Source organism: Vanacampus margaritifer, chromosome 7 (genome assembly GCF_051991255.1).
Source record: "Vanacampus margaritifer isolate UIUO_Vmar chromosome 7, RoL_Vmar_1.0, whole genome shotgun sequence".
NCBI classification, from domain to species: Eukaryota; Metazoa; Chordata; class Actinopteri; order Syngnathiformes; family Syngnathidae; genus Vanacampus; species Vanacampus margaritifer.
Window position 1 is genome coordinate 4,188,586 of NC_135438.1, and position 13,370 is coordinate 4,201,955.

At 38.8% G+C, this 13,370-nt stretch overlaps 1 protein-coding gene across 10 annotated transcripts in view; it reads left to right on the top strand.

Annotated features, from left to right (window-relative positions):
• Nucleotides 1-13,370, top strand: part of lrba (LPS-responsive vesicle trafficking, beach and anchor containing) — a 218,242-nt gene that overhangs the window by 152,480 nt on the left and 52,392 nt on the right. For all 10 annotated transcript variants that reach the window (XM_077569992.1, XM_077569995.1, XM_077569997.1 and 7 more), the window contains 5 exons: nt 1,838-1,955; nt 3,015-3,117; nt 5,846-5,961; nt 6,054-6,166; nt 11,384-11,524. In XM_077569992.1, the coding sequence (XP_077426118.1) occupies nt 1,838-1,955; nt 3,015-3,117; nt 5,846-5,961; nt 6,054-6,166; nt 11,384-11,524 (591 nt within the window). The remainder of the gene's footprint in view (nt 1-1,837; nt 1,956-3,014; nt 3,118-5,845; nt 5,962-6,053; nt 6,167-11,383; nt 11,525-13,370) is intronic.

The following is a 13,370-nucleotide window of genomic DNA, read 5'->3' on the forward strand; positions in this document are numbered from 1 at the left end:
TTAGAACAGATATAAAATGTGTGATTAACTCATTCACTGCCATTGACGGCTATAGACGTCAAAAATTCATTTAAACTATTTCTATTAGTTTAAATTTTTTTCCACTTTTGTTAACAAGAGTATGAAAACCTAGAAAAAAAAAAATTGTACATCTAGAACAGATATAAAATTTATGATTAATCGGAAGTTAACTATTGAAGTCATGTGATTAATTACAATTAAAAAATGTAATCGCCTGATGCGATTAAAAAAAAAAAGATTATTAAAAATTAGGAGTGTCAGGCGATTACATTTTTTAATCGTAATTAATTGCATGACTTCATGAGTTAACTCATGATTAATCACAAATTTTATATCGGTTCTAAAAGTACGATTAAAAAATTGTAGGTTTTCATACACTTGTTAACAAAAGGGTAAAAAAATGTTAAGCTAACAGAAATAGTTCAAATGAATATTTGACGTCTATAACCGTCAATGGCAGTGAATGAGTTAATGAGTTAACTATTGAAATCATGCGATTAATTACAAATTTAAAAAAATTAATCGCCTGACGCGATTTAAAAGAAGAGAAAAGAAAAGATTACTAAAAATTAGGGCTGTCGGGCGATTAAAAATTTTAATCGGAATTAATCGCATGACTATACCAGTTAACTCACGATTAATCACAAATTTTATATCTGTTCTAAATGTACAATAGAAGAATTCTAAGATTTGATACTCTTGTAAACAAAAGTGGGAAAAAATGTCAAACTAATAGAAATAGCTCAAATTAATTTTTTACGTCTATAACCGTCAATGGCAGTGAATGAGTTCATCTTTAACGAACTCTCTACTGCTACTGCTGGGTTGACGCCTTTTTTTAGCCGTAATTTTCCAAAGGAAAGTGAGGTTGGGGTCAAACCGCGGCGGGTGTGAGCGTCACAATTTCTGATGGCTGTCAACATGGCTGACGTGACCCCCCTCCACGCTGCTGCTAATTCCAGCATTTAGACGCGCTACTCCTCTACTTAGCGCTGCTTTGTTAACAAGCCCTTTTTGCTTCAAAGGTGTCTGCAATGGTAAAAAAAAAATAAAAAAATACAAAAAATGCATGAGCTGTCACAAAGCGCTTCTTCTAGCAAGTGTTATTATTCATCGCACATATTCAAATGTGCGCTAGTGAGCTGAGGCGAGCTGGCGGTTGAGCGTAAAGGAGCTCATTAGAAGGCCGGCCGAGGCGGAGGAGACCAGCTGAGGACAGCCACCGCTTGGGCCTTCTCTCCCAGGAATACCGCAGACTCACTTCAAAGTCTCTGGAGTTCAATTAAATGTGGATTAGTGGCTGGGACAAGCTGCCCGAGACAACACAAGCAGCAGCAGCAGATATTCTATCGGCGCTTATTAACACTCTTTTCCAGACAAACAGTGTTCATTTGCATGCAAAAAGTCATGTTGGCGTTTTTCATCTGCTGGATCCACTTGACCCTGATGCAAGTGGAAAGTAACAGTAAAGTCATCAGTTTGGAAAAATTTTCATTCCCCCCCCCAAAAAAAATCTTCCCAACATTGGCGTAACTAACAAGGTGTCCTGTCTTTCTCCCGAGAAGTTGCCCCTCCCTCACCACTTGCAATAAGTCATCTTTCAGCGCACTAAATAGCCGCCATTTTAGCGCTAAAGGAATCTCTTTTTCATGGAGGCTGATCAATAAAAGACATTAATCGTGCTACTCAGACTGGAAGGTGAAAAATGAACTGGCCCGAGACCCTCGCGCTAGCCTTGCTGAAGAATCTCCTGTGTGGTCCTATTTTATAGCTCTTCTTTGATTTGAGTTGAATTTGTATTTATTTATTTCCGCAGATTTTATCATACACGGAAGGTCTTCATGGCAAATGGCTGTTCTCAGAGATCCGGGCGATCTTCTCCAGACGTTACCTCCTGCAGAACACCGCCCTGGAGATCTTCATGGCCAACAGAAGTAAGGCCACAGCACCTCAATCGAATATGATACCATGGCACCTTGACCGGTTTGATTCGTTCCGTTACCATGCTCATAACTCAAATCAACTTTCCCCATTGAAATGATTGGAAATGCCGTTAATCCGTTACAGCCCCTCAAAAGCATGCCAACAATTTATTCGATAAAATAGCATTCTGTAATGCTATGTATTTAAAAAAAAATAATAATCTAAATAGAATGTGAAGAATTTGTGTGTGTATTTAAATATATACATACAATGAAGTAATAAATGTAGATTTGATGATGAAACATGAACAATAATTATCACAGACAAGATGAGTATTAGTTTAAAGGGTTTATAATTAACTACTACAGATGCTAGCTACGTTAGCCCCTCAAAAGCATGCCAACAATTTCTTCGATAAAATAGCATTCTGTAATGCTATGTATTTAAAAAAAAAAATCTAAATAGAATGTGAAGAATTCGTGTGTGTATTTAAATATATACATACAATGAAGTAATAAATGTAGATTTGATGATGAAACATGAACAATAATTATCACAGACAAGATGAGTATTAGTTTAAAGGGTTTATAACTAACTACTACAGATGCTAGCTACGTTAGCCCCTCAAAAGCATGCCAACAATTTCTTTGATAAAATAGCATTCTGTAATGCTATGTATTTAAAAAAAAAAATCTAAATAGAATGTGAAGAATTCGTGTGTGTATTTAAATATATACATACAATGAAGTAATAAATGTAGATTTGATGATGAAACATGAATAATAATTATCACAGACAAGATGAGTATTAGTTTAAAGGGTTTATAACGAACTACTACAGATGCTAGCTACGTTAGCCCCTCTATGGCGTTTCACATCATGAGTTAGCATTAAGCTAGTGAACTTTCGCATGACACTTCTGTGGTTTGGTTGAATGCTCAGAGAAGGCAGAAAAGAAATCATCTGCTTCTTTTTACAAAATAATGGACCCAACAAACTAAATGTGAATTGGGGCATTGATATTCAATAGAAACTTTTTAAAAAGGAATATTTGCTGATATCTTGCCACAGCCGCCATCATGTTCAACTTCCCCGATGCCGCCACCGCCAAGAAGGTGGTCCACAGTCTTCCCCGCGTCGGCCTTGGCACCAACTTTGGCCTCCCACAAACCAGGTTAGTCAATACACACAAATCTACACTAAAAGTACAAATAGGCCACTGATTTACGCACACTTTAAAATGTGATTTCCATTCCAAAGCCACAACTGTTCTGCTTTTGTTCACTTTGCCAATCAAAAGCCGGAAGAAAGTCATTAAGTCAGTATGTTACATATTTGTTATCATTGATGTACTCCTATTAAAATTCATTTTTTAGATTAACAATATATCAAGAGTGTATTAAGTCTTTTGTAAAATTGACTATTTTTGTCCCGTTTTTTTATTGAAACAATTATTTTCTAAAATACTTGTAATAATTATAATAATAAAAAAAGTAACTTAACCCTGGAGAACCCACGGGGTCAAATTTGGCCCCTATAAATTCTGCTACTCAAATAACAAAGACCTTTATTTTTTTTTCCAGCAGTGATTTTCTCCCTGTGTTTTTGTTTCCATTGGCCAAAGTATGTTTGTACATTCAAAATCCAGTTCTAAAATGCAACAAATAAAACAAAAAAATTATATTGTTCAATGTAGCTGTGTATTTGATTGATTATTTTCTTAAATTCTAAATAGTTGACTGACAGTTATTGTTTTTCAGATTTTTCGAAATGATACCCCTAAATCCCAAAAGGGTCAAATTTCGCCCTAATACTAAATTAGGGAATAAAGGGTTAAAATTGAAAAAAACATATATTTTGGTGTTCAGTGAATTTATAGCAGCCATTTAATGTATAATTCATAATTTTCCAAAGAAGAAAAGGATTCTTGGGTTCTCCAGGGTTAAAAATAAAATAAAAATTGTAATTACTGTTAATTCAATGAAAATAAAAGAATAAAATAAATAAAATAAAGCTATAGTAAATAAATAAATAAGCCATTAAAAAATGTTCCACCAGGAAAGTAACGCAGGGATGAAAAAATGAATTAATACGTTCAGGCTGTGTAATTATTCAATAAATACGAGTGCATTGAGTGATGATTGTGTGGTCATGGTAGTAGCAGTAACGTGAGTGTCCGCGTGTTTGTGTTTGTGTGTGTTTGTGTGTGTGTCTTCAGGTCCATTAATCAGGTTAGTTTGCAGACCGAGCAGGGTCACTTTGCCTCATTGACCTTCGACACAGCAGCTCACGTAGCCAACAATGCACATTCACACGCACAATAGTTCCATTGCATTCTATAATACACGCTTCTGCTTGTCACCACGTGTAACAGAACGCAATCATGTATGCGCAATGTACATTATTTAATATATAAAAAAAAAAAGGTCTTGTGGTGCAATTGGGTTCATATTTTCACTTTCAAGAAGCCTAATGGCGGTAATCACCGCCATGACAGTGATTTATTCCATCATTCCCCTTTTGTTTTAATTGGATTGGGGCTCATTTGTTTTTGTCCCGCCACATGTAGTAGGTCTGTGTGTGTGTTTGTGCGCACATGTGTGTGTGTGTGTGCTTCTTCAGCCCAATTTATTGCATATTTGTCTACTTAACTGCCGAAGCTCTGCATATTTGTCGCAAGAGTCAAATACAGCCCGCAGGCCTGTTTTTTTTTTTGTTTTTTTTTCTTTCTCCCCAATGTGTTTTGTTCTGTAAAGCAGAGCGCTAATGTAACTAGAAATTGTGAGTCTCGTGTGACACTATTGTAGAACGGGTAGAGTGAGACTGAGCTGAACTGTTGTGTTTATATTTTCTGGCGTGCATCAAATACTTGAGATATTTTAGCAGCACACTGTCCATGAAGAAGACGGACGTTTTCTTCTTTGTTTGAATTTCTTTAACGATGACGCTGTCATTATGCGCAATAAAATGGCCAAAACAAGCGTGTCTATTCCGTGAGATTGTGGCCCTTATTGTTTAGATTTTATGGAAGAATACGCCAAATATGTCGATTTTTAACAGCACATTTATCCTAAATGAGACACACATCTTTTTTTGATTGTGTTGGACATTGTTGAACCCTGACACCGCTATTTAGAGCACTAAAAATTAGCACACAAAAACTGTTAGCATTTTAGCAGTTCTCTTTAGAAATAGCTGGTCAAGATGATACATTTTTAGCAATCAGCTTTTGGGCTTTCTCTACTTGGATTGCTAGCTTGCTATATGTTAGCTTACCCACATTTAGCATGTTAGCAAATCTCACTAAATACAATCCTGGCTACATGGCAAGACGTAAGGAAACTGACTTGCAAATGTAATTTAGCATATCCACTGTTAGCATTTTATCTATTCTTTTTAAAAAATAGTTCCCGACAAAAGAGCAAGTTAAAGAATCTTCATCAAGCTGTGATTTGTTTATTCAGGTTGCTATCTTGATCTATGTTAGCATTGCATAGCATGTTAGCATTGTACCATCTCAGAGATGTTCCACATTTAGCATGTTAGCAAATCTCACTAAATACAATCCTGGCTACATGGCAAGACGTAAGGAAACTGACTTGCAAATGTAATTAAGCATATCCACTGTTAGCATTTTATCTATTCTTTTTAAAAAATAGTTCCAGACAAAAGAGCAAGTTAAAGAATCTTCATCAAGCTGTGATTTGTTTATTCAGGTTGCTATCTTGATCTATGTTAGCATTGCATAGCATGTTAGCATTGTACCATCTCAGAGATGTTCCACAATTAACAATATGGTCCTCATAAATTGTTAGAATTCTCTGTTAGCATGCAAGCTTTTAGCATGGTAAGAATTTCAATGATGTTTCCCATTCATACAATAACAATGCATTGCTTTTTAGGCGTATCTCCCTGGCCACACCAAAGCAGCTTTTCAAGGCGTCCAACATGACTCAACGTTGGCAACGTCGCGAGATTTCCAACTTCGAGTATCTCATCTTCCTCAACACCATCTCCGGTGCGTCCCCATTTCGGCATCTTCCAGTTCTTCTTTTTTTTTTTTTTTTTTTTTCAATACATCCCGTCCTCACCTCACTTGTCTTTCACCAGGCCGGACCTACAACGACCTGAACCAGTACCCCGTCTTCCCCTGGATCATCACAAATTACGAAGCAGACAAACTAGACCTGACACTGCCAAGCAACTTTAGAGATTTGTCCAAGGTAAGACACTGCAAATATAAGCCAGTAGTCGGGTGCAAACTTGTGGAAATTCATTTTTCATTGTAGTACAATATGTCCAGTCTCCGTTCTGGCTCTTATACTATCAAAGTGATAACTTTTTATTTTTTTTAAGCAGTTTGAAAATATTTAACTGTGACCTGAAAAGAGACAGGAAAAAACATCACTGCCCATTTTAAATACAGTTTTACCGATTGACACAAAATATGGTGGGCATGAATATCATAACAGGACACACAAAAAAAAGTCTCAAGGGTCCGTGGCTGAATATAAAGAGGCAAACATTCATTCTGGTTTAAATCATCCATTTTGTGCCAAATGCCAGGGCTCGTACCAAGTTAACCCTAATCAGACGCAGGTAATTGCAGAAAAAGTTTTTTTTTTTTTTTTTTACATCTTTAAAAATCTGTGCCACCTAATATGATCAGAACCGTGGAATCAAAGCTTGATATTCAATTTGAAGATAAGCCATAAAAAAAGGCGAATTTCACAGATAAAAACAACAAAATTTGGTATATATGTTTATCATAACAGAACGCACAATAAAGTCTCAAGGACCCGTACCTACATTTGAACAGGAAGGCCGCCATCTTGGTTTCAAGCAGCCTTTTTGGGACCACTAACAAACTCCCAATAGAAAATGTGCACAAATCCGCCCCGATCAGAAACATGTAGACTTGATAGCAGGCACTTTTTGTGTCGCACAATACGAAATACAAATCATAAATCAATACAATCATTCCCTTGCTGGACTGCCAGAAGCAGCGGGGACGTCTCGTCTCTTGGCACTCTCCACAATCCTCACTTTCAATCTGCTCCTCCGTGGAGAGCTCTCTTCTCCTTCTTCATCTTCTTCTTCCCTATGGGAAGCCGCATGATTCCGTTATGCGGCGTCACATTACTGAAATGTGACAAAACAACGGCAGCGCGCAGGACTCGAGTGGAGCGCTAATAGACGCGTGTGACTTGTGTTTTATTCATGGTGTCGACATACATGTGGTATCAGCGTACGATCGCTGGAGCGTGGCAGACTGCAGTGTGTGCGCAAAAGGCCAGCAGACCCCCCCCCCCGACCCCCTCTTCAATCCAGCCCCCCCCCCTCTCCATTTTTACTCCCACAATCATGTGTGCTCGTCTGTGTTGCTGTTTTATTGTTGCTACATTTCAAAGCACATCCAGGCCTTTGTTTCTTCTTTATTGCTATTACCCCCAACATTGGTTCCATCCATCCATCATATTACTTGGATTATGTTACAGTGGCTTACATTAATATTGAATAAACTGTACTTAGGGCTGTGCAATTAATCAAAAGTCAATACAATTTCAATTATTACACTCCTTAATGACAAAATCAGCATAATCATAAAAAAGAAAATATTAATATATTTTTTAAATTGTTTACATTTATACATTTGCACCTTTTTTTACATTTTAAAATGTATAATTAAATTAAAAATAATTTAATACATTTTTTTCATCCAAAAGGAACTTGCATAAATATAGCGTTTCAAAGAATTTTATTTATCTTAATATTTTTTTACATTTAAACATTTTCTTGTTTTGTACCAAAAAATAAATGATTTCAATTATTACCAAAATAATCTTGATGAATATTTTCTTCATAATCAAGCAGCCCTAATAGTCCTGAATATTTTTGTATTAGATACTTGGTGTAAAAAAAAAAAGAAGAAAAAAAAAAAGTGAGCCCCTGAAGACACTCTGTGTCCTTTTCCCCAGTCGTTCTCTCACCTCAGCATCTTTCTCACCGTCTTCACGCGTCACGTCGGCAGCGGTCTTGTCCAGAAAAACGACTCGTGTGACAGGCGCTCCCCGCCGTGACATTGAGGAGCCAAACTGGCGTGAACGCGCGCTTCGACGCGTCACACACTGTCATCGTCCGTCGGCGCAAAAGAGGCCACACGCAATTTATGTCCCCCCCCTGCCGCGACCCCGGGGGGCTTTCTTATCATAAACTCTAACCTCCAGCTGACATCAAACGCTCCCCCCCCCCCTTTCCCTCCTCCGAGATAACGTTGTAGTCTCGATAAGCACACGCTGGAACTGACTTCATGTGTTTTTTTTTGGTGTTTTTTTTTTTTTGTGATGGCATTGCAACAGAAGTAGCGAGGCGTTATCGAGCGCCGCCTTGCGCTATATCGGACTCCTCGTAGCCGCATAAGCTAATAGCGTATTGATTTTGAAGCATGCGTGGCCCATATGTTTATCCCCCCAGGCGCCTCCCCTACAACCATTTTCACTGTTGCAATCGCTGCAATATACAGAAACACAAAGACCTTTTCTGATTTATGGCTCAAAGCGCTTGGGAGGGACAAATTATCAGCCAGCCATTTTCCTTTATCACTCATGAGCTGAAACACAAAAAAAATGTCTAGACTCACCAAGTTGCAGCCCTTGAAAGTGGGAAACAACCACCACAAATTTCACTGATTAACAGCAAATATGGCGGACATGTCTATGGCACATCAAAGTCTCTCAAAGACCCATACCGCAAATTGAACAGGAAATCGGCCATTTTGTTTGATAAAGAGGCACGGACCGAAAGAAAAAAAAAAAAGAAAAAAAATGTCAATGATGAGTGCAAAATTGGGCAGATTTCAAATTTCATAACTGGACGCACAAAAAAAGTCTCTCGGACCCATGCCCAAAATTGAACAGGAAGTTGTCAATTTTTGTTCAAAGCAGTGGAAAGTTAGAAAATCTAAGCGTCCTTTTTTTTTTTTGGGGGGGGGGGTGATATGTCGAATCGGTAAAATTACCGAATGAACAATACTGAGCTCTCAAGAAAAAAAAAGAAAAGAAAATATAAGCCCCTGACATTAGTGTCATTGATTGATGTGAAATTGGGTGGACATGTCTGTCATAATGGGACGCACAAAAAAAGTCTCAAGGATCCATACCCAAAATTCCACAGGAAGTCAGCCATTGTTGTTTTAAGCAGCTGTTTAGGTGTGGAATTCCGTGATAAAGAAGCATCGAAATTTTGGAACGACCTATGCCCCAAATTCAACAGGAAGTCGGGCATTTTGAGTTGAAGCGGCCATTTTGGGCAAAAATTCCAGAGCTTGTACTTTGACAAATTTTTCCGACGGCAAAATGAGCGACTGACAGACTATTTGGTCGCAGAATTTGATCATCGTTTTCAAGGATTGACCACATTAAAGGAAACTAATAATTAAACCTCCGCTAGGTCTTAAACAATCATGAATACGTCGCTATTCTGCTCTGGGATTGAAAAAGCAATCTATGGTCTGCAAGATTTTTCACACAAATCGTTTTTTCCCTTTAATTACTCCAACTAATTCTTTGCGGATTAATCAGCAGGTGTTCATCTCATTACGACTGCCGCGTGTTAGCATCCTTTGGCTAACTCTCCGATCTAATTAGAAGTGTGCTATTGGCTCGTTTATCTAAACCTCTCGTCTTGGTCCTGGTGACATATTGGGCCAATTTGTAGCCGGCGGAAGGTGCTCTCCGCCCCTCGCGAAGCACCTCGCTGCTGTACGTACTGTAAGCGCCGCACCAGAGCCCCCCCCCCCCCCCCGCCTCGCCAACCCGCCCACTATAATTTACAGCATTAACGACGTCTGGCCGGCCCGCGCACGTGCACTGGCGCGATGTCACCGTGGCGCTTTCACTATTTCTTATTTTATATGCCTCCTTCAAGCCTTTTCTTTTTTTAATGAGTCGGCTGTTATTAGGGTTATAAATCAGAGCAATGGCTGTGATGTATAATTCACCATGTGTACTCACCCCTCACCCCGGAAAACCCCCACCCCCGAGGAAGCCACAGTGTATCACTGTCAACTCGGAGCTGTAGAGCACTACGGTGGCACTCTGTAAATCCACACAAGTACAAATTTGCCACTTCCTAAAGTCGCATATTTACGAGTTTTTTTCTTGCAAAATTGCCACTTTATAAAATCGCAAATTTGCCACTTTCTAAAGTCGCAAATTTACGAGTTTTTTTCTTGCAAATTTGCCACTTTATAAAATCGCAAATTTGCCACTTTATAAAATCGCAAATTTGCCACTTTCTAAAGTCGCAAATTTACGAGTTTTTTTTTTCTCGCAAATTTGCCATTTTATAAAATCACAAATCTGTCACTTTATGGTCAGAAATTTGCCACTTCATAAAATCGCAAATTTGCCACTTTATATATAAAGTCGCATATTAAGTCATTTTTTTCTCGCAAATTTGCCATTTTATAAAATCGCAAATTTGTCACTTTATAGTCAGAAATTTGCCACTTTATAAACTCGCAAATTTCCGAAAAATGTTCTCGAAAATTGCCACTTCATAAAATCGCAAATTTGATACTTTATAAAGTCAGAGATTTGCCACTTTATAAAATAGCAAATTTGCCACTTTATATATAAAGTCGCATATTAAGTCATTTTTTTTGGTTTGGTTTTTTTTGCCAGGTTTTTTTCTCGCAAATTTGCCACTTCATAAAATAGCAAATTTGCCACTTTATAAAGTCACAAATTCACGAGTTTTTTTTCTCTCACTAATTTGCCACTTTCTAAAGTCACAAATTCAGCTTTTTTTTTCGCTAATTTGGCACTTTATAAAGTGGCAAATTTCCCACTTTATAAAGTCCAGAAATTTACTGATTTTTTTCTCGCAAATTTGCCACTTTTATCGACTTTATAAAGTGGCAAATTTGCTTTTCTTTTTTTCTCTGAATATTCCCCGCACCCTCTACCGACCCACTTTTACCAAACATGGCACCCACACAGACACGCATGCCCCATTACACCCACACACAACAGTAGCCGAAACGCAAATCGATACTCCGGGTCCGGCGTGAGTCTCCCAGTGACAGGCGGCCTATGATATGAAAGAGATGCCATTGATTCGCACCCCGCTAGGCCCTCATCCTCAAAAGGCCATCATTCCATTAGCATTGATCCGCTATGTTTGTGTGTATGTGATGGATTAAGGGGGGGTTAGAGAATGAGGTGCAACCAGCAGAGGACTAATAAAAATCGAAGCATCCTGAAAGTGATTTCTATAAATGAGGATTTAAATAACAGCCACCAGACAAAGGGCTGCTGCTATTCTCAGACTGATGGCAAATTAATATGACTTTTTTTCCCTCTACACAATACAGGGTTACTCAAGTGCTATTATTGAGCTATTAATGCAAATACGACTCATATGAAATCCCTCCACAGCCCATCGGCGCTCTCAACCCCAAGCGGGCCGCCTTCTTCTCCGACCGCTACGAGTCGTGGGACGACGACCAGGTGCCAAAGTTCCACTACGGCACGCACTACTCCACCTCCAGCTTCACCCTCATGTGGCTCCTGCGCATGGTCAGTACATCTCACATAGACACCACTTTATTGTGTTTTTGTCTTCAGCTGCAAGTAAAATTTTTTTAGTTAGGAGCGCTAACCATAGTGGCAACAAACCCAACACTATAAGCAGCAGTTTGGCAGCTAGAGAACCAAAAAGTTTATTGCAACTCCCAGTTCATGTTTACTATAAAAGCAAACTATTCCATAAAAGTATTCCATGCTATGTATTTAGCCAAACCATATAACTTTTCCCTATAAATGTCTGCTAGCTTAATGCTATTTCAGAACACCTGAAAAGGATTAGCGAACATTATGAACCCTTAGGCAACTTACCGATCCCTTAAAACTTATGACATCATCTATATGAAAAATAATGCATTACTGGTTTATTGTTTCTCATTAAATGTTTGCCAAATACAGCTAGCCTGCTAGCCCGCCACGCTGCAATCAAATATGGCTTCTGGTTGAGATTAGTTTTTAAGAGACTCGGCGCACCCTGCAATATTGTCTCTGTTGAGTGGATGCCATCAATCTGGCCGTACTGCCCTCCAGGGATCGGGAGGTTACTAAGTTTTTGTTTTTTTTCCCTCCCTCCCCCTTTGTATGTTATTGCGCCACTAGCTCACCATTGTCAGCCGGTCCCAGTAGAGCTGCAGCATTGATCCACGAGCATCATTAGCAGGCTTACGCTAAGGCCGCTTTACCGCTTCGGCCTCACCTTAAAACTCTCCAATGCCTATTAATGTCCCACATTCGACCCTCTCATATATTGTATAAATGACTTGTTAGTCTAGTGGTTGGCGGTGGTCGTGTTGAGGTAGAAGGCGGGCATTTCACTCGGGGGGGTCGGTCGGGCCAGTGAGACCGCGATTGATCTGTCCTAACAAGATTATACATGATTAGAAATGCATCACTCGTGTGGCTTTATTGGATTTAGAGGCTCTCTGGGATACTGTAATGTTTGTTACAAGCCGGAATACATTAAAAGGAGGGTCGAATGACTCGAATCACAATTTTGAATTGTAACGTATGTAATAGAGCTGCAAAGAATTCGATCACAAAAAGGTCACAGCACAATCGGAGTAGACTCGCGTCGGAATAAATAAATTGGAATAAATAACCTCTCATTCGCTGACTCCCACGTCACTCACCAGGCCAGGGCCCCGCCTTTTCAAGACACACACATTCAAAGGTGCAGATACTACAGTGTGGATGGCGAGGATGCTTTGATTTGCTACTGTGTATGAATTCAAAATCTTTTTTTTGTTTTTGTTTTTCCGATATCATTCGATAGCTGCGCTCGTAATTGCAGATTAATGAGAGAGAGAATTCAACTTCTCGTTTCTTTTGCTTTGCTTGTTTGTATCTCACATCAATGTGATCAGGTCTATCTGTTGACACGATGCATTTTGAGTCAAAGATGGGGGGACAGTTAGTTGCCCCATTAAATTTAGCAGCATTAGCGTCTCTAGAAACATTTTTGTCTTGCTAGCGCGTCGTCAACAAACAATCAAAGGTAATTAAAAAGTATCAGGAATTACAACCATTCCTTTCTTTGGTCCTTCCTCGGGTCTCCTGACGGCCTCACGACTCTGGCTGGAAGTGTTCGGTTTAGGTGACCGGGATGGGATTTTTTAATAGGTTTTAGGTGAACTAATGAATACACACACACACACACACTCGCACGCACGTACACACGCACATACACATACTCACCCACATACAAAAAAAAAAAGAGAGTAATGATGATGATGACATGCCAAATCAGTAAAATTACCGAATGAACAATACTGAGCTCTCCAGGGAAAAAAAAAAAAGGAATTACAACCATTCCTTATGTGCTAAAAAAAAATCAATGAAA